Source organism: Echinops telfairi, unplaced genomic scaffold (assembly GCF_000313985.2).
Source record: "Echinops telfairi isolate 266 unplaced genomic scaffold, ASM31398v2 ScPeMD7_25;HRSCAF=90, whole genome shotgun sequence".
NCBI lineage: Eukaryota > Metazoa > Chordata > Mammalia > Afrosoricida > Tenrecidae > Echinops > Echinops telfairi.
Genome location: NW_022103922.1, coordinates 33,063,999 through 33,085,481, shown reverse-complemented (window position 1 = coordinate 33,085,481; position 21,483 = coordinate 33,063,999). Strand labels below are relative to the sequence as shown.

General features: G+C 48.9%; 1 protein-coding gene across 7 annotated transcripts in view; it reads right to left on the bottom strand.

The window, feature by feature from the left end:
• The window catches only part of UNC13B (unc-13 homolog B), a 217,106-nt gene that overhangs the window by 4,298 nt on the left and 191,325 nt on the right, over window positions 1–21,483 (bottom strand). For 4 of the 7 annotated variants that reach the window (XM_045289169.1, XM_004712397.3, XM_045289170.1 and 1 more), the window contains 19 exons: window positions 21,218–21,333; window positions 19,725–19,888; window positions 17,619–17,769; window positions 15,636–15,704; window positions 14,241–14,330; window positions 13,792–13,920; window positions 9,599–9,726; window positions 8,921–9,006; window positions 4,568–4,694; window positions 4,240–4,336; window positions 3,860–4,003; window positions 3,508–3,585; window positions 2,889–2,966; window positions 2,598–2,686; window positions 2,209–2,361; window positions 1,964–2,087; window positions 1,826–1,882; window positions 1,564–1,644; window positions 376–523 (listed from right to left, as the gene is read on the bottom strand). In XM_045289169.1, coding sequence (XP_045145104.1) covers window positions 376–523; window positions 1,564–1,644; window positions 1,826–1,882; window positions 1,964–2,087; window positions 2,209–2,361; window positions 2,598–2,686; window positions 2,889–2,966; window positions 3,508–3,585; window positions 3,860–4,003; window positions 4,240–4,336; window positions 4,568–4,694; window positions 8,921–9,006; window positions 9,599–9,726; window positions 13,792–13,920; window positions 14,241–14,330; window positions 15,636–15,704; window positions 17,619–17,769; window positions 19,725–19,888; window positions 21,218–21,333 — 2,109 coding nt within the window. The remainder of the gene's footprint in view (window positions 1–375; window positions 524–1,563; window positions 1,645–1,825; window positions 1,883–1,963; window positions 2,088–2,208; window positions 2,362–2,597; window positions 2,687–2,888; window positions 2,967–3,507; window positions 3,586–3,859; window positions 4,004–4,239; window positions 4,337–4,567; window positions 4,695–8,920; window positions 9,007–9,598; window positions 9,727–13,791; window positions 13,921–14,240; window positions 14,331–15,635; window positions 15,705–17,618; window positions 17,770–19,724; window positions 19,889–21,217; window positions 21,334–21,483) is intronic. The other 3 variants (XM_045289171.1, XM_045289167.1, XM_045289168.1) reach the window with 1 other exon arrangement.

Here is a 21,483-nt window from a genome sequence, read left to right as displayed (position 1 = left end):
GAATAAGCAGCGACCGCTTCCTGCAAGGTCAGTGCTCCAAACCCATCAGCCACTCCTTGGGAAAGGGTGAGGCTACTTCCAAAAAGAGTTATAGCCTCGGGAACCCCACTTGGGGTCGGTGAGTCAGAACTGACCCGACAGCAGTGGGTTCGGTTTGGGTGGGTGAGCTGCTCCTGTGTGATAGAGATGCACGATGCGATCTAGTACAGGAGGGGTGGGGCCTGATTACTTGGCTCCCTTAAGAAACCATGGAGTCTGTTTGAAGGGCTGTGTGAAGAAGTAGCTGGATTTGCCCTTGGGAGGAGAGGACGCAGGCAGGTTGGGTACAGCTATACCTGGGAGGGGCATGGGCACCCAAAGCCCCTGGGGGCTTACCCTGGGAAATCTGGGACCGCACAAAGGTTTTGATGAGTGTGTCTGTGGTCTGCGTGTACAGAGACAGGGCATAGCGCAGGGACTGCAGATCTGGGCTCTTTTCCAGGAAGGTTTTCTTCAGTCCGTTGCCTCCTGCATGGAAGTATTGCTGAAAGATAAGAGAGTAGCTGCTACTGCCTCATCCCCTTCCAGGCATGGCAGCGCCCCAACATTGTCCCCCCAAAAGCCTGTTGGAATAGAGGTTCAGGGAGGTGTAGAAGAAGCCAGGAGGAGAGAGTAGTGATGACACTAAGGGCTTTCATAAACAAGAAGATTAGGAAAAGCCCCCCGAAAGCCAGAGTCACAGGCTCGGGTGAACTGTCCTTCTCCACCGTGGACTGTCAGCGTCAGGGGAGACAGGGAGAAGCCTTGCACACAAGGCTGCGTTATTGAGCTCTGGTTTGGGGGGGTCACGGAGCTGCTCGGCAGGAGAGAGTTCCTGGAGGTGGTGGCTGAGGGTGGGTCCATCGGGGCAGATGATGCGCGAGGGTGGAACCATTTCTCAGCCACGAGGAAGAACCAGAAGTGCCTTTGTGGTCTTTTAGGAAGCTTGTCCCTCAGCAGCGCCTCTGCCAAGTTCCCTGAACCACAGCTTATATGTCCCTGCTTTGCTACTTCCTTGCCAGATTATCAATGTCTTGAGTTCAAGCACCTGATCTTATTTCCTTGGTACCCTTCGTAATGCGTAGCACCTGGTATAGATGTTCCACATTGGAAACGAAACATGAAGGACAGTAGAGAAAAGTCCTGTGAAAGTGCAAAGGATTCACGTTTCAGTGAAAGGAAAGAAAGCCAGCCACCGGAGCACCGAGATCTGGAAGAGTAACTCCCAGTGGGACACACCGAGGCACAGCAGTGAGAACCTAAGTGCGGGCCTTGTCCTCAGACCTAAGAATAAGTGTCCCGGGCCCATGGTGAGCCATTGGAGACCGCCCAGGGGGTGCCTTGTTGCTGGCTCCCAAATGAGTTTCGGAAGCCTGTGGAAGCCAGGAATATGGGTACAGCAGAAAACATTAATGAACTCAGACAGCTCTGTTTTCTGGATGTAGAGTGGCAAGAGACGCAAGGAGATCCCTAGTCTGGCAGACTAGCACACCTGGACCCACTGGGCATGGTAGTAAGGCTGGTGGGAAAGGGGCAGGGCCCCACCTTGATGGTGTCCAGAGCGAGGTCAAGAACAGCGCACTGCTTGGGAGTGAGGCTCCGCGCTTCCTCCCGCCCCATGTGGTCCTGGAACACCAAAGAATGTACCATGTCCAAACCGTCATGAAAGCCATGCCCCACAGCTGTCTGCTCCGTCCTCTCTTTCCCCTCCTCTCCAGGCTCTCGATCTCCAATTTCCTCTGCCCAGCCCCCACCGCCTAGTCTCAACAGCACCATGCCTGTCAGTAGGACCCCATAGCCACAGAACCTTGAGTTTGGAAAGCTGGCTCAGCTCCTTGGCAGCAGTGAAGATCAGCTGGGTGCCCTAGGCAGAGGGGAGCGGAGTAAGCAGAGCCCCCCCAGACTTGATCAGGAAGAAGGAGGGAAACAGAGTGTCCTGACTTACCGTCTGGTCAGCGAGGGGGGGCAGGACAATCATCCGCTCCAGTGTGTTCATGACCACTCGCCAGAGCTCCTTCAGTACTCGTTTCAGAACCGTCTTCTCACACACCGTGGCAAAGAGCGTTAGGCTGTGGGCCCAGGCCACAGGTGAGGCCGTGGCCAGAGCTCGAGAGACCCTCCTGGAGAGACGCCTCTGCCCACGTTCCTGGGCCTTGCTTTCCCCACAGGACCGTTGAGGGCCATACTCACTTGCCATCCAGGAAATCCATGAGAGGCCGAAGCACGCTATCTGCATCCTGAGCCACGGAGGCCCTGGCGTTGGGGGATGCGTTCCCTGGGCCCCGGACCTGGCTCAGGATGTCAGCCATTTGTCGAACGCACTCATCAATCCGCACCTGGAAACTACACATGTGCCCTCAATGCAACGCTCCGCTCCCCACACCTGGCCTGGAGCAGCACCAGCTCTTTGGTTCCATCCCAGCCTGCTCACGGTGCAGCTGCCACAGGGCCTGGCCGAGGCGGAGGGAAGAGCAGCCAGATATTGCAGTGGGGGGTGGGGGGGGTGGACTTTGGGATCGGCCAGAGACCCTACCGGGCTCTGAGGGCCAGCAGCTCCGTTGCATTTTGAGGCCACTGACCTGTTTCCAAACACCAGGCTGAGCTCATCCAGAACTGTATTCAGTTTCACCTGAAGCTCTTTCAGGCTGTCTGCAGCATCGGGGTCCAACTGTATCCACAAAGGGTGGGTTTGGGTAAGCTGGTTCTCTTAGCCTATTCTTCCCGTCTGTGTTCCCATTCCTCCTGCGGGCTCTATCCCAGTGCCTAGTCGACTCTTCAGGCTAATACCCAGTTCAAAAGAGGGCAGTGGTCTGTGGCAAGAAGGCTCGGGAAGAGAGTGAAGGTGCAGGGCACCAAACCCCAAGACCTACCTCCTTGCCTCCCATGGCTTCGAACATTTTCTCCAGCTGGACTCTCAATTGCTGCATGTTGTTCATCAGGATGCACGGCTTTGGAGACAGAGGGGTGGCTGAATCTGGGCCCTTGCAGCCCAAAAGGTGCACCAGCCTAGCATCCCCGCCCCATTCTCACACTATGCTGAAAGCCATGGGGGAATTAATTCACAAGTATCACACAGGCTTCTCTCTGAGTATGGAGATCTGGAGGCAATTCAGGCCATTCGTGAATGAACATTAGAAGCAAATGTTTGGGTTTTTAAGATGAGTGGTATGCACACAGGTGTTTATGGCACAATCCTTCCTACCTCCTTAATATTTGAAGGAAAAAAGACCAAAAGCTTAAGATACACTACCAAGTGGAAACTCAGAGGAAGTCCTGGCCAAGTTCTTAACATTTGAGGCATAGCTCTCCAGAGACTACATGTAGCCCAGCCAGCTAGGCAAAGAGGACCAGATGGGCAAAGGAGCAAACTCTGGCTGGAACCGGAAGTCAGGAGAATCGACCCAGCCCTGAGCTCGAGGACGGCCTCAACAGCAAGGGGGGTTCACATGTCCTGCCCTGCCTCTCAGAGGCTTGGGGTCTGAGCCTCACCAGTTTCTCCTTGGTGCAGTAAGCTGGGAAGTTCTTTGATAAGATGTCTGCATACTGCATCAGCACCTTCCCGATGGTCTGACAAGAGAGGAGAAAGGGAAAGGAGACCCTCACTTAGGCCCACCGAGCTCTCACCTGAGCTGTCTCCCAGATAAAGCACAGGAGGCGAAAGGGGCACCTCGCGACCCAGACAGCACTGAGGCAGGCCCTCTGGCTGCCCCAACACACACAGGAGCTGGGAGTGGTGCCAGGCTTTCCCTGAAGGCCCCTCCAAGGGAGGCTGAGCTCAGACCTGGGACGAGGTTGCGAGGGTGGTGGCGCTAAGGGAGAGGGGAAGGGGACTCGCGATCACCTTGGTAAATCTCCTCATGTAGTGGGCAAGGATGTTAGGGTCTGGACATTCCAACTTGCGGATGATCTCGAAGCTCTGGTTGAGTTGCGTGAAGACGTCCACCACGGAGCAAGAAAAGAGCGCATGCTCGGATGTCTGCTGGAACTAAGCAAGGCCACACACAGGGTCACCTTCTGCAGCTGTCAGCTTGTCCTCAGGCCAACAGGGCTCAGCGGGGCTCTACCCAGCAGGGATGAATCAGTGGCCCTCAGGAGTCCTTCTTAGGAACTCCGCAAGCCAGGGATAGCCGTGCTGGCAAAACCCAAGACGTGTCTGCAGACGGCGAATTGCTGGAAACCTGACCTGCCCCAAGCCCTGGGCCGTCCAAGCTTCCCACTTACACCATCCTTCTTGTCACGTTCCAAGGCCCCCCGCAAGAACTCCAGGGACACGTCTTCATTCTCATCCAGCCACTGCAGCACAAACGGCTCAAACCACCTGTGGACAAGAGAAGGGGGGCTGGAGCTCATGGTTCGCTTTTGCCCTGTGCCTGCCATCTCCACCAGACTGGGATCTTCTGGAAGGCAGGACATTGCTTGACCCTTTCCTTCTGTAGGAGAGCCCAGAACAGCCTTGCTGCACTGAACTAAGGAGACTGGGCCCTGCCCACCCCATTCAGCCACCGGGACTCTCTTCCCTTCCCTCCTTAGTGCCCACATCATGACTCACGCGGGGTACTCAGGCACGTGGCCCTGGAGGGCAGGCAGGTCCCGCACATATTCATTGTGGAGCCACTTCACCTTGAAGTGCAGGTTCATGTAGTCAGCGCTCTTACACAGCCGGTCTTTCTCATGCTCTAGGGATAGGGACGGAGGTTGAGTCAGATCCTGGCACTAGAGGTTATGGTTCCCGAGCTTTCCCATGGCAGATCTAGTCATGTGGCTTTATCAGACGTTTGAAAAGAGGGATGATGCCCAATCTCCTCACAACCACCTCCCCCGGCAGCACTGTGCTCAGCACATCCCCCAGAGCTTGCTCTAAATGTCATTTAGAGACTAAGCCAGATAGGCTCTACGGTCTTCCTGCTCTAGTTTATGAAGTGGGAAGTAGGGTCAGGGACTCCTGGTGAAGAAGCAAAGAAAGGGCAGTGGGTACTGATGCTGGTTCGAGGCTAGACTGCCTGCCACTGGAGACTTCTGGCTTTTCTCGCCTAGTGGCTGGGCCATTCGCTCAGGCTGGGTTTAGATGCAGAGATGCGCCGTGCACAGAATAAAAGAGTCACCGGCAACTTCAGACACAGGCAAACCGAGATGGCAGGCAGGGCTGCTGAGCAGCCGTGCTGCAGCACCATCTCCAGGCCAACAGGAAGGCTCCAAGGCAGAGACACAGAAAAGGAGGAGCTCTCTGAGAAGTATGCAAATAAGAACCGTCTGTTTGGAAACCATGGAAACACCACCAGATGAGAGGAGCATCACGCTGTAGAAAATGGGACGCTGACTGTGGACTCTAAAGATCTAGCTAAATCTCCAGAGCCTTCTGGAAAATCTAGGACAAAGATTACTCACAGCCTGCTCTGAGAGTCTGTTGCACTGGTCACACCCATATACTCTTCATCCACCCAGCTCAATGGAAGCATTAGGTTGAGTAATAAGGGCCAACTGGATGCAGAGGGCGCAGTGAACAAGCGAACAGGGAAATTCAGCGTCCCTGGAGATGCGGTTGCTCAACCTTGAGTTGCTATGGGTGAGGCTCCTCCAAGCCAAGACAAAGCCAGACTCTTGTGTGGGGCCACTGGCCCTGTGAGCGAGTGTAGCAGACACTGGAGGAAGCCAAGGGAGCCCAGGTTCAGCCTCAAAGTCAAAGGACTCCCATTCCCAAGAATTTCACCTCCTGACACTATAGGCAGTGCTGTTTCAACATAAAGTACACTCGCTGTCCCTTCTATGAAGCAGTCAGCAAGAGAGGAAGAGGAGTAAGGCAAAGAATAAGACCCCACCGTTCTGACTGCCCAGAAAGAGCCATTTTTGTATACAAATGACAGTGATTGCTTGTACTCAGAGATATCAATGAGCAACAAAAAGCGGGAAAGAATCCAGGACACCAGAGAAGCTCTCTCTCAAGGATGACCCCGTTTTGTCCACTGATGTGAGCCAGTGCATGAACCTAGAACCATAAAAAGGTACCACTAGGAGGGCCCTTTCCTTCCTCTGAAAGTATCGTCGGGGCTGCCCCATCACTCAGAACCTACCTGCTCTCTCCTAGGGATCTGTAAGGTAATAGCATGTAAATCCCACTTTCACTGCCAAACCTCTTCTCTGTACCCTGGTCTAAAAGGCCAACCCCAAATTAAATTCACGGCACACGCCCCAGCAGGATGAGTGCTGAAATACTGGCCACACCTTCAACTGTTTGACAAGTCCCGCAGAATCATGTTCTAGCCCCTCGGGGCGGATGGTGGAGGTACCGGTAATGGTGGGAATTCCTATGTCAAGTGTTTATCTGCTTCGCCTCCCGCTCTCTGACGCCATTGTCTTCCTTTCATTGATTTACTTTTCAACCTTGAAAAGCTCCTTCAAACTCGTGATTTCAACTATTCCGTTTGCTGATGGCTCACCCAAGTCTCGCTTTGGCCCTCGTCATACCCATTTGGCCTGGTTTTGAGCGTCCGTCCCCACATCTCATCATATTCACATCTCCAGCTGAAGGTGAACTGAGTGCACTAGGTAATCTCTCTCTTTTATTCACGGCTGAGCCTCATCTTCCAGTTTCCCCTTTTCTTCTTTACCCACAAACAGTCACATCGCCAGTCCCTGATGAGGTCACAGCCGAACTATTCCTGGAATTGTTTCCCACCTACATTTCCATGCCCCATCTCTAATCTGGATTACTACAATCTAGTCCCTGCAGGCATGGGGGGTTAATGGTCAAAACCTACCCAACTGTACTCTTAGAGTGCTTCTATCTTAATGAATGTGAATTTTATCACAATAAGGTTGATTTTTAAAAGCATTTGGTGTGTTATGGATTGAATTGTGCCTCCTTCCCAAGCTCCCCACCACCAAAAAAAAAAGACGTGTTAAAAATTCTAATGTCTATGCCTATGGTAATAATCCCACATGGGAGTGGGTTGTTTTATGTTATGTCTCATGTTAATGGCACAGATTTAGAGTTGGGTGTGTCTTGAGCCAATCTTGTGTGAGAAATAAAAGAGATTAATAAATAAGCAAGTGGGAGCGCAGAGATGAGGAAAGAGATACCAGGTCACATGAAGTTTGCCTCTGAGCAGAAAAGCTCAAAAGAGGCAGGGACCCTCCTTAAGATCAGACAGAGAGGAAGCCTTCCCTAGAGCTTGCCCTGACTTGGGACTTCCAACTTCCTACACGGCGAGAAAATGAAACTCTGTCGGTACAAATCACCCACTTGTGGTATTTCTGTTGCAGCTGCACTCAGTAACTAAGACAGTGCTTCGAGCTTTGTCAGAGGGGATGCTGCTCTTTAAATAGCCAGACCTCAAACCCTGCACTCTTTCTTGTCCTCCGATTCCAACAATCACGAATTCTGATGTCAGTTTCCTTTCACTGTCTTTCCAAGCGCATTTCTTCTTTCTCGGTTCTAATCCTAGCCCCGAACGATCCAACCCTAAATGACTGTAACAGTTCCTCATGACCTGGGCTTTCGGCTGCCACTTTCTCTCTGTTCCAGCTGTCTCATTTTCCGCTGAGGGGCATGCTGCATCTCTGCTGAAGAGCCGACAGTGGTTTCTTATTGTCCTTAATAACTAAGACAATCCATGCTGAATCAATGCCAGGCCGGGCTCTCCATGAGTTCTACAAATCTCATTTACAACATCAGTTCAATGGAACATGTGCTGTTATCATTCCATCTCACAGCTGAGAAAACCGCTCACGGGAACTGAGTGGTTCCATCCAAGGTCACACTGCTAAGTAGCCGGTGGAGCAGAGATTTGAAGGCAGGCTGACATTGACTCCTTCTGTCTGTATTTGTTTTAAACACTGTCACAACTCCCTTTTCAAAAGAAATCTCACCTAGAACCCCAAGATAGGACAAATAATGGTAGAAGCGGCTTAGCTGGTGCCGAGGACAAGGCCTGGAGCTTGACCCGGGGGTGGGGGGGGTCCCCTTCCTTTCGCCCCTGCAGTCGCTTTCTTTGAAGAGCTCTGCTCGAGTGTGAACTACATTCCTCCTCCTATTTGTCTCACGGGAGTTGGGGTTCTTCAGCAACTGGAACCACATGACCCGCTGGGCTTGCTGAGTGCTGCCTCAGGGAGAGGGACAGGTGGCTTCCTCGTTGGGTTGATTCAGTGTGGCCAAGAGGCAGCCACTGCTCGGGACGACATCACAGACTGTGTGTGTGCAGCCTGGGTGGTCTCAAGGTTGACAAGGATCTTCAAGGTCCCTTTTAATCACTGAGTCTAAACTTCAAGAGTTTAAGAGTATGAGGGTTACCTATTTGTGCCTGCCACTGATTAAAAATAAACAAGGAATGCAGCTCAACAGGTGAGTCAGAGGGGTCCCATTGGGAAGATCTGATACAGCAGGGAGTGAGGGCCAAGGTGGGCAATCAGTCAAGGAGATGGATCATAATTGGTCTGTGGCCTTGCCCTACAGGAGGGGTCAAGGGAGAAGTATCTTTCTGGCTCTACCATACCAACCCAGAGCGGCTTTCAAGGAAACCTAGGCCAAGCAGCCCTCAGGGTGAGAAAATAAGTTTGCTTCTGTATTTAAGGTTCCTTGACGTTTAGAGCAGTGAGGGTAAGTTACACACAGCCATTCGCCCGAGAGCAGGCCACTTGAGGGCACCCAGTTTGGGAGTGAGTCATCTGAGCTTGGAAAGGCTTGCGGGGTCTCCAAAACTTGAAGGAAGGACCTAACCCCACATAGCCACTTCCACGTTTTCACCCGTGGCCTCCTCGGGCTGACCGCCCACCATGCCCAGAGTCCCTCTGGTTTCTCACTGTACCATTCACCCAGCACTTGCAGTTACCTGGGAGAAGCAAGGGACAGGGGGATGAGGTACCTGGGCTAGGCCCTAGCAGCGCACTGGCTGCAGCAACCCCTTACCCTCCAGCGCATATCTCATGTCTTGGGCAAACAGGTGCCACATCACTTCCGCACTCACTTTTCCCACACTCAATTCCTGAGGAAACCTGGATGAGACAAGAATAGAAGAGTCAGAGAGTAAGTTCTTAGAGGTCAGGCTAAAGAGAAGAGAAGCCTAGAAAATAGGGCTGGGCTCAATCTGGAGAACAGGGATCAGGGGCCAATGGTAGGCTAAGAGGGAGGGCACAGGATCCCCTAAGCCGAGTGGGCCTGGGGAGAGGGTGCCCCCAAAACAGGGAACTGAGCAGGGGAAAAGGGCTGAGGCTGGAAGGAAGACCCAGGTGAAACAGGTTGTGGGGGAAAGGGCACAGGGGTGGGCTTTAAGAAGACCTGCTATATTCACAGTGGACAGACACATACACACATGGTCTCTGGGTCCTCTGGGGCTCTTAGGGCAGCTATAGTCCCAGAGGCCTCTCACTCCAGGGAGGCTGGCTCAGGCTGGGTGGGGCCCACCATTACGTTTCACACCTGTCTCCAGAAACAGTTACCAGACAGATACAAGGGACAGAGGGACAGATGAACGGACAGGAGGAGGAGGCAGCACTGCAAACACACAGAGATAGGAAAGAAAGTGGCTGTTAGACACATGGACAGACCAACCACCAACCAGACAGGCCCAAGCGGGCTGATACTCACTGGTTGAGAACAGGTGTGTAGGAATTCTTATCTTCCTCTATGATTGAGACAATAAGTGTGATGAGTTTGGGCCAGAAGTCCAAGTTCCGAATACTGGGCCCTTGTTCCTCTGGAGGTAGCTCCTGCTTCTTGTTCCAGGGGAGACAGGAAGAGAGAGTTTAGTCCGAGTAGAATGTGGACAGTGTCTGCCGTCTTCCTCCTTGTTTTCCTTCCCCACACTCCTCTGGAAGGAGGATCCTATCTCTCCTAGAACATGTCTTCTACAAGACTTCCAGTCTTGGTGCTGTTGTTAGGAGCCCCCGAGGCCATGCCCCCTCACAGCCACCTTACAGACAACCGAACGGAATGCCGCCTGCTCTTGTGCCGTCGCCACAGTGTTTTACGTGTGAGCATATTGCTGCAGTCACCGGCTCTATCCATCGTGTTGAAGGCCTTTCTTTTTCATTGACCCTGCCTTTCAGATGGAAAAAACAAACAGAAAACCCCCTCCCTGCCACCAAGTCAATGCCAACTCCTATAGCTACCTTATTGAACATGGTAGAACTGCCCCTGTGAGTTTCCGAGACTCTTAACTCTTTGCAGATTAAGTCGATCTAATTCCATGTGACCCTTAGCTGTGGTCCTCCTTGAGTGGTGTCCCTGCCCATGGCACATATACATAACTCAGCTCTGAAATGCTGAACAGAGGAGCATGCAGGCTTTGTGTTACCTTCAGCAGGGTGGGACTTCCCTTGGGCCCTGAATGTAATGGGCAAGATTTACAAAGCTATTTCTCTAGCTGGATGTGGTATTTCCAAAATTTTTGTCAACTTGAAGTGTAGGGGTGGAGTCTAGCTGGTCAACCAGGTCACAGTCTTATGGTGCCTCCTTGTGTGGGTGACCTCCTCATAAGGAGGGTCCTAGGAACCTCCCCCCTCTCTGCCTTCACCTTCCTATTGACACAGGTGGACACCTGGGTGAGCCCTGGAGATGCATCCACCACCATTGGATCCACAAGACTTTTCATCTACGGGCCTGCGATCTTCCTGCATTTTGCATCATTGTAGGTGGCTGTGTGAGTCTGAAGAGGGACTTATGGACTAGTATCAGACTTAGGGACTTGAGTTGGACTTGGCTAAGATGTTTTCTCCATGTACAATTACATCTTGATATAAAGTTCTTTCTTATACCTCTATGAGTGTTTCTCTGGTCAACCCGGCCTAACACCCTAGATAAGAAAGTATGTTTGTGGAGAAAAAGCAAGGGAATACACTAGTGGGTCTGCTCCACTTGTCCTAAGACAGGGCAAGTAGGGGTCACTACAGAGAGGTTGGAATGGACATATCTTCCAATGGGACAAAGCAAAATTGGAGTTGCCCAGAAGGATAGGGACAGGATTTTTATGAGTGATACCACATTTTATCAAAAGGTATCATAGACCCCAGTATGCCCACATTACCAGGAAGTTACTAGACACCAGATGGAATCTATATCCTGTTGACTTCACCTCTTTTGATATCACTTAAGTCCTAGGCTCCCAAAGTTACTTGGCCCACCTACTGTCCCCTTTTCAGAACAAAAATGACTCACTGCTCCCCTGGCAATGAAAGCGTTGTTCTACAGCCCACAGTCCAGGGTGAAATGTAGGCGTCATTCCGGTGTCCCTCAGGGGTGCCCATGCTGGAAAATATTGACTTAAAACGCATTTCTTCCTTTTACTTTTTCTGCCACTATCCTGGCTTAGGCTCTTATCATTCAAAATCCTCCTAAATCATCTTTGATTGTCCATGAAATCCACTTTCCACGCAGTTGTCAGTGACCTTTTTACAGAAGTCATCTCATGGTGCAACTTCCTGCCTTAAAGCTTTTCAGCAAAGTTCAAGCTCCATAGCTTGACACAAAGTCCCTCAGAATAGGGCACACCACGAAATCCCTTCCCACATCACGTATTTTCTGTGCTGTCCTCATGACACCACCATCATTTCCCTTTTATTAGGTACCAGGAACTTGACATTCATTGTCTTAGTTCATCTTCACAGCAACTGCACGAGGGTGGAGAGGTTATTCTCTTCATTTTACAGATCAGGAGACTGAAGGCTGAGAGGTTACTTGACTTGCCAAGGTCATCCAGCTGGACGCTTTGATGCCGGATGGTCAGCCTTCAACGTCTGAGGCTGTAAATGCTCGAATTAAATTCCTTTTTCTTCTTAAATGTACTCATTCATGATTTTGCATCTCCAAACAATCTATTTTCTCTATGTGATATTTCTCTATTTTCTTTCTTCTTTGCTAATTCAGGGGGCGCTTCCCTCCTTTTGATACATTTCCTGGCACCCTTGACCTGGCTATGCCCCTCCTCTGGACTCCCAGAGCACCCTCTGTGAACCTCTCATACAGACCTATCAGTCAAATACAATAATACAATGTCGTAAAAATGATTTTTAAAAATAACGATGAATGTAATAACTTGCTTCCCACTTCCATGCAGCCATCAATGATCGACGTATCTCTGTCAGTGAACTATGAGCTCCGGAAGCTAGAGATAGGTTTAAATCAACTGAATCCCTGGTGCTCAGCTTGTTAAGCCAACAGAAGGATGAATAAACCAACGGCGGAAGGTCAGCAGATGAAAAGTCAAAAGTATGCCACAGGTTTACCCCATTTCTACAAATGAGAAGATGAGAATGAGAGAAAGTAAAAGAGCAGCTCGCAAAGCACAAAAGCTATATACGGTCCCTGAGTGGTTCATTTCACATTAGGAAGCCGAGCTCAAATATTCAGCTAGTCCCTTGAAGGTTGAAGTGTCAAAGTGGAGAACAGGGGCTTCTCCCAGTCAGAGAAATCTGCAGATGGATAACAGAAAAGCCCAGAGTGTGGCGAAACCAAGGGCCTTGGAGGACCTCCCATGAACTTCAGAACCAATGAGGTCTTAGAGCCTTCATAGAGAGGAAGTCTTGAAGCTATGGCTGGCTTGAGAAGCACGTTTGGTCATGAGAGGAGGCAACGTGACCAAGATGGCAGGCTTCTTTAGAATTCTGGTGGTGCAGATGATTAAGTGCTTGGTCGCTAACTGAAAGGTTCATACCGACCCAGTGCCTCTGCAGATCTAGCAATCTGCTTCCATAGGATGACAGCCAAGGACGCCCTACAGGGCGGTGCTCTGCCACATGGGGTTGTGGACACCCGACAACAACAAGATGCTTCTAGGAAGCAGCAAAGGGGCAATGGCCAAGAAATGTGCCTTGTCCTCATCTGCTGTACCAAGCCTACCTGCCTTCCACGGTCTGCTCTAAAGAGCCCTCATTGCCAGCTGGTCAGGAGGGCCTTCTTCGATCGAATTCCTTCAATTTCTTGAGGGCCTTCTAACCAGGTGCTCTGATTAGAGGGAAGCATTTGCTTAAGTATCTCCCCAGGAGATTAAGAATTTACTGAGAAGCACATTGGGCATTTCCCAAATCTATATTCTTATACTTCAGGAAAGTGACCTGTCCCAGGACAAACATTCAAAACATTTTGTTGGACTGAAGGGGAGAATTTATTTACTCTGCAAATGTACGGTCACGAAGACATTCCTAAGTTGGGAATTGAAATCAGGTGGTTAGGCCAAGAGGCAGCCCTGGCCTTGAAGTGAGAAAAAAGTGAGCACTGTTAGAAAGCTCTAGAAAAACCCACTAAGTCATCAGGTGCTGAGCTAGGATGCCAGTCCAGAATAGGTGGAGTAGCTGAGCCTCGCAGATGGACAGGGCCACGCTTGCTGATCATTTGGTAAAAATGCATCAGAACACCATGCCAGGCAGAGAGAGGAGGAGGACTGAGGGAAAAGTTAGACTTCCAGGGTCCAGTTGCTCAGAAAGGCAGCTGCATAAAGGGGCTCAGTCAGTCAAAATAATGCTAATCTTGAGGTAGGAGAGACTTAGGCATGGATTGAGAATTTGTCACCACCCAATTCCTGAATCATGCTAGAATTGAGCTTCACTTTTTTCAGAACCAAAGTAAAACTTTCTGTTCAGCTCTGATGTGTCAGAGCCTTTCTAATGGCCCTTCTCCATCCACAAATGTATCACATCGTCTAACTAGCACGCACTGCACAATTCACTCAGCCAAAAGAATTTCAGACTTTACCCTGTGCTCCCTTTCACCAAGGCCACAGCAAAGGAAGGCCAAGGCTCCAAGAGCCCCTGACAGCCAGCCCCACTCGATCCCCAGCATCTTACCAGCTGGTACTGGCGGCTGTACAAGTCATGGCAGTTGTTGAAGATATACTCATATGTTGAATTCAGACAGGCCTTCACACAATCCTTTACCACCTGGCTGGCTCTTGGAGGGCTCTGCAGTTCTTGCACCTGCCAATTAATAGAAGAATCATGGGCCCAAAGTCCTGTTCATCTGGGTGTAATCTCTTTCCAGTACTCCTCCAAACCACTCCAGATTCCTTCCTATCTCTGTGGGCCCTTGCACCCAACGTTCAAGTAGCGAGGAGAGTTCTTGGGGGAGAACTATCCAGCTCATCCTTGTTGATTAATGGTCTATGGGCTCGCTCAGAAGTGACCCAGGATATAGGTCTATAGTAATGTGGGCTTAAAAGTGAAGAAATGTGTAGCCTCAAACTCTGCCCAAAGAAACTTATTCTGCCCAGCGATGCCCAGTTCTGTCTGTCCCTTACCTTCATTCTGAAGAAAGTAATGCTGGTCAGCAAATCCACTGTGGACTTCAAGTCTTGAAGGCGATCAGGGCTCCCAGCAGGGAAGTTATTCTATTGCAAATCATGCGAGTATAAGAAAGAAACAAGATGAATATGAAAGCCTTCCCAGTCAATGAAGCAAAAGCTCCTCAGACTGCCAGCCACTAGAGTCTCCCTATTTGGGCAGGGCAGACACAGGGCCCTGCCAGAAACAGAGCCCAAGACTCCCCACCCAGAAAGCACTACATCCTGCCCCCAATTCTACTTTCCATGCAATGCGCGAGCATTTTCACAGACGTAAACACACACACACACACACACACTTTTCTTGGGTGGAGATTCTTATACCCAAACAAGGAGTGCTACAAAAGTTACATTCAAAAGATACATTCTAACTGTATGTCCTGGAATATAAGTATAGCCACACTACAGACCAGACTGAGGTCCATCCAGGACAAGTATTTTCTGCACAGAAGCACCCTGTTCTGTTGCCAGCAGATAGCAGGGCTTTGGGAGTCCTTTCAAGGCCTTAAGACCTTCCTGTAATGCCTCCCTTCCTTCCCTTTGGCGTGATCTGCAGGAGGGAGCTGCCAGAGATGGCCTAGCCACTCTCCACTTTAAGACACGGTTTTTTGTGGGTTTTTTTCCCTTTTAGCCATTAAATGGCTATTTATATGCCAAATATAAGATATACAGTCAAACACTCCATTAATCATGCAAATGGAGGGCACCAGAAGTGCAGATAATTAAAAGCCTCACTTCTTTATTTTGAATTGTTTTATACTTAGTTTTCAATGTGCACATATTGCCTGTTCTGGAAAGTCACAACGCTTTAAAGCAAGTCATTAAACCATTCTGAGACAATCTCACTCAGGAGGGCCTGAGAAACTGCTCCTTTCCCTGTCCTGCCCCCTCCCCGGAGCCCATCTTCCGACATGCATTCCTTTCCTCCTACTAGGGATGGACATGACCTCGATCCTTGTCCAGACCCAGCTCCTCTCTCCTGAGACAGATTTTCACACTTGCTCTGGAAAATGAGAAGTGTATGGGAAAGAAGCAAGACTAAACTATAACGAAGTGTCTAATTTTTGAAAAGGCCTTTCTAGATGAGATGATCCCCAAGAGACTCCTTCATGAAGATACCATGAAGGCTTTACAGATGTGAGGGGCCTGTTCAAGGTCCTCTGTGCCACAGTCTACACGCTGGGGGTGTCCTTGGGAGTACAGTACCACCATTGGCAGTGGCACTGGCCACTCATGTGGGTGTTGTAACCCAGATCCATGATCTGTCGCTACAGCCAGGCCTGGTTTGTAGTCTCCCAGGCCTGAAGCGGAGAGGCTGCGCTCCCCCCTCCTCAGGGCCATCTCTTCACTCACCCTGTATGTGGAGAGGTCGATTCTCAACGAGTTGTGTAGCTGGTCCAGCAGTTTCACAAATCTCTCTTTCTGAGGGTGGGAGACAATAATGGAGAAGAGACAGAGAACCTCACTGGGTGCTCTAGACAGTAGCAGGAACCACCTCTGGGTGAGTAGAAAGAATGGGTGTGACATGGAGCTGGGGGTCCATCCTATCCTTCCTTGCCCATAGGGAGAAGAGCAAATGACGTGGGGGAGACGGGGACAGATGGTCCCTACTACATCTCTTAGCAGCTCTTTCTCACACTAGGATGTCTTCTCACACTGCCAAGGGAAAAGCCTGGGATGGGAATTAGCTATTTTTATACAAAATGACCTCCATCCCTTTAGGACTAACTTATCTTAAAATGATAAAGGGAACCCTAAATGTGTTATCCAACTTGTCCCCGGTCCCCTGGTGTTCTACCTTGCGATAGTCAACAGATACATAGCCATCACCTGGCAATGGGGGTAAGAGTGATACCTTTGGAAGATGGTTGATGTTTTTCAAATATTAAAATGAGCAATGTTTTAGTCTTTTATTCTTATAGAAAAAAAATAAGTAAATGAGGAAGAATGTGCCTGTAGGTTGTTGGAAAAGCACTTTTAGAATTCATATAATAACTATAGATCGTTAGATATTAAGTAAATATACATTGGGGTGAGACAGAATAGAACAGATCTATAACTGGCTTAGCCAATGACACAAATACATCAAAAGTCTCTATTAACAACCAAAAATAGTTCAGTAAAAGAAGACTCAGAGACTCGGTGAATTTGGGAATATCAACAATTTCATCCCAAAAGAGGTGGTCTTTGTGATGAGTCAGAGATATTCATCCAGTTTACGAGGGGGTACCACCCCCAAACCGGAATTTTTTCCAAAACTATGTACTTCATCTTTTTTACAAAACCACCTTATCACCTTCAAAGTACTCTCCATTACACTTAATACATTTGTGAAATCTGCAATTCCATTCTTGGAAACATTTTTCAAACTCAATTGTTTGGATGGCTGACATCACCTCCCTTGTTTTATTCTTCAACCTCTTCTATGTTGTCACATTGCTGTCCTTTCATGTCTCTCTCTTCATTTGAGGAAACAAAAAGAAGTCGCACGGAGTGAGGTCAGGTGAGTATGGTGTGTGGGACAAGAGAGGCATGCTGTGTTTTGCCAAAAACTGGCACACCAAGATGGCTACATGAACAGGTGTATTGTCATGGTAGCAAAACCAGTCCCGTCTGCCACAAATCAGACCTTTTTTGTCACACACTGTTATGCAATCTTTTCAGACCCTCTAAATAGAAAGCTTGATAAACAGTCTGACCTGGTGGAACAAACTCCAAATACACTACAAGTCGACATTTTTGTCCGTTCAGGAAGTTGACGGATGCCCAGAACAAAGTTCGTTATCCATCAACATTTCACCTTTTTGAAATAAGAAAGCCACACCTAGATTTGAGTTTTTTCCATAGTGCTGTCCTTGTAAGTTGTGTTTAACATCACAACAGTTTTGCGGCACTTTTCCTGAGCACAAAACAAAATTTCACAGCTGCAAGCTGTTCTCTTAAATTAACCATCACAAAATATGAGATTCAAGAGAAACTGCTTTTACAAAAAAATTTACTGTGACCAGAAAGAACCTTCTCAGGTGACGCCACTGGGTGCACTAACTCAGAGCGAGTTGCTGGTTGCTCCCCTGGTGAGAAAAATGTATACTACAAGATCTCTGTCCAGTGGAGCTTTTCTGGGTTTTTTTTTTTGGGGTGGGGTACCCCTCGGATAGTGAAAGTAAATCAGGTGACATTCTAATGAATGATTCAACATCTCAGATACCTCAACACCAGGAAAGAACAGAGCCTGAATAGGAGAAACAGGTCAGACACTTTGGTACTTAGTAATATCCTTGGGCTTCCTGAGAGAAACCAAATATTACTGATACAAATGATTCACATCACACTCACCCCAAAGTTGGAGGCTGCGAAGCGGTCGGATGCAGAGACGTTGGTGGACGCAGTTGTGTGGGCATAATAGGCATTGATGTTGGCCAGTAAGGTGCTCATCACTGCTGGCACCCCAGGACACATGTACTTGGAGGACAGACACGCAAAGTGCCTGAAAAAACATGGCACCTTCAGCCTCAAAGACTCATAGGGCTTGCAGCAAAGACCAAGAATCAAAAGATCTCTGATGCATATGAGGCTCCTAGTCACTTAGGCATGCAAGGCTATTTTAATTTATATTCAAATATACATTCATCAAATGCCTACTATTTGCCAGGTTCTGTTCTAAGTAATAGGAACCCAAAGACTTGATAGTCTTGCAGAGAAAGCAAGTATTGATTAAAAACAACAACAACAAAACATACCCCACTGCAACACATAGCAAACGCATAGTAAGCCCAATGGGACATGGTAGCACTACTTTCCAGGGTTTCCCAGGTTGTACTCTCATTGCCACATCTTTCTCCCTGAGAACAGCCAGTTTAAACTATCGACCTTTAAGCTGAGTCCAAGGGTTGGCATATAAACCAACCATCTGAGGCATACAACCTAAATCAGAAGAGGTTAGCAAAAGAGTTCCTAATGGAATTAATCAATGGAGAAGCATGCATTCAAAGGAAAATTGCAATACAAATACAAATAAATTCATAACTGAGAAGCTTTGGTTATGGCAGCATTTGGTGGCAGAATAGCAAGAAATGAGAGCTAAGTGGGCAGAAAATAGGTAACATAGAGTTTATACTAAAAGCGATGGTAAATCTTAAGATAGACATAGTATTATTAAACATGCCTCTTAAAAATGTCACTCTGAAGAAAAGTTGAAAAAGAAGTGTTAGAAAGACACCTTTCATACGTTGGAGGAGGGGTGGTTAAAAAAAAGGCAGGAAGGAGAGGAAAACCGTAGGCAATTCCTAAATTTCTATTTGAACGCTTGGGTAGAAAATGGTTCCAGCTACTCAAATAAGAAATACGAGGCGCTCAAGCAGATTTGGTGGCGATGACGTTGATTTGGACCGTGACCGTGCTGAGAGTGCAATGCTGCGGAGGGGCCAGGAAGCAGAGGGAAATAGACCTGAACTGTAGGGAAGGTCTGATGTGGAGCCAAAGACCTGGGAGTCCTTAGCCTCGAAGCAGTGGTTAATGTCATAGGTGTGGCTGATGTCACCCATGGGGAGACAGCAGAGTTAAGAATGGCAGCTGGCCAATCTCCACACTTACCACCACCGTGTATCCTCTCGCCATCTATACCCAACCGCTTGACGATACTACGTTCTCCTGCATCTTAGCACTTCTGCACATGCCCTACAAGAAATCCCTTCCTCCTTTTCTGTTTTAAGAGGAAATTGACATGTCTCCTGTTTACAGGGCCCCTCCCTCACATGCCTCCCCTGAACTTGAGGTGTTGTTCCCTAGTGCTCTGCTGATGACTCATGATTATTTCTATCACAGCCCTCGGCACGTTATATCCTAATGGTTTGTTTACTGGTCTTCCACGTCTGTATCTTTGTGTTCTCAGCACCTAGCACAGTGAGGGACTGACTGGAAAGTCAATAGAAATCTGATAGCTAGATGAAGCACAGCCAGGGCACTGGCTAGCCTCTGGTTCCCTGAGGTGCTTTCTGTGTCCAGCTCCGGTGGCAGCCTCATCCACAGACAAGCTGCACCTCCTCTTCTCCAAGGAGCCTTGAACAACTCCATACCCAGCAGATCTCCCTAAAGTGCCGTGCCCTCCCGGACTCCTGGGACAAACGCGGTCAGCGTTTCTCTCACAGACACATACACCCTGTTGGCTCAGGCCACGGATGCTCTGGCAGGTTGGCCCTTGCATCTATTCCCAGGCCCTTCTTCTTCCTATCCTTGAGTTCTCTCCAGTGTCCTGGAGTGAGTGACACGCACCCTCCTTTTTACATACAAGGAGACTTCAAAAGGTGTGGGGAACAAGCTTACCCGATCCAGTGCAGAAAGCAAAACAAAGCAATGGATCACTGTGTTCACCACCACCAAGAACCTATCCTCCTTGTCAGGAGGCCTTCATTAGCCATCCCCCAAACCCGAGGAGAGACTTACGTCATGGCCTGGTATATAGACTCAATGCCGTAGCGCATAGCAAATTCATCCACAATTTCTTGAGCCGTCTCATCAAAGTACACCTTCCATGCATCATCTCCTCGCGCCTCGGGGATCCGGGTCTCCCCACTGCCCTGAACGTCTGTGAGGTGATGAAAAAGGTTCTGCAGGAGACAGAGCAGGGAAGAAACAGTTGAGAAACACATGGAGCCAAGAACTGGCCTCCAGGGTAGCAGAATAAATGATCACACTGACTGGACATATCTTGGGCAAAGTACAGCCCAGAGCCAGATGAGGTTGCCCTGGAGCCTTGAACTTATTCAGCTCCTGGCATCTACCCGAGGGGAGCAATTCTAGTCAGAGGCACAGGCTGTTTTGCTGGCCTGGAGTGCCTTGGTGGGGACTCGGCTCAGGGAAGGGAAAGGAAGTTTTCTAACCAAGACTCAACTGCGTGTGAAGTACCCTGCTAGATGCTTTTCATACCTAGCTTCAGTTCATCCTTCCCACAACTCAGTGAAGCAGGAGTTACCACCCACCTTATACGGAGCACACTACACTAAACCTCCACTTCGCTTGTGAAATTTGTTCAGCCACCCTACGAGGTTGTAAGTTGTAGAGTCCTATTTGAGTCTGTCTTTTTACTCCAAAGCCCGTGTTATGTTTTACCAGGAATTCTTACTTGCACAGAATTTATGGACGCATCTCCAAGGATCTAGGACCGCTAGAAATGTGGACCGCTTCCCGAGGACAGGGCCCATGGCTTTCATTGACATTTTATAAGCAGCCTATGTCACAGAAGGTTGGGATCTAGGAGACTGCTGCCACGAAGAAAGTTAACTGAGGGGACTGAAAGATGTCAACCACAATGGGCTTGTTCACAGTGCTTCCCTGGAGGATCGGGCATAAATATTTCAATCTGGTGTAATATGCATGCTTGAGGATAGTTCCTAAATATGTATTAAAAATGAGACAAACTGCTAGTCAAGCGTATGAGAATAGAGTACCTTCAACTCTTTGCCCAGTGCGTCCTGTGGCCCCCAGAGCCGAGTCTCACATTATGAGACAGAGGCTGGGACAGTGACTTGGGTTGTACAAGGCAATACAATTAGACAAGGATAAAAAAAAAAAAAGCAAGAGAAACGTGGGTGAAGGAAGGCAGCGGTGTAAGATGAAAATAATAATACTTGATAATTTATCAAGGGTTCATGAGGATGGGGGAGGGAGGTACAAAATGAGGAGCTGATACCAAGGGCTCAAATAGAAATAAAATGTTTTGAAAAAGATGATGGCAGCATATGTACAAATGTGCTTGACACATTGGATGTATGTATTGTTATAAGAGCTGGAAGACTCCCTAATAAAATGATTGAGAATAATAATAATAATAAATTAAATTAAATTTTAAAAGGACCCACATCTTCAACCACCTAGTAATTGTGCTTATTCTCAACAGTGTCTCCTCAGCAGGACCTCCTGGTGAAAGGCTGGCTCACCTCATGGAGACACGTGTACTGCACGTGATACGGGGCTACCTTCTCCTCCCCCTTGATCTCCACATTGATTTGTAGTCGGATGGCCCCTGAGACGGCTGACTTGTCTGTCCTCTTCTCTGGGAAGGAAAGAAGACGGAATGTGATGCCAATGCGATGACACACCAGCTCCCATCCTGGCTTTACAGCAAAGAAAGATGCACCAAGACAGAGATCCCAGGGTCCACCCAGCAGGGCCAACTCGCTGCAGGTCACTTATTTCCCAAGTC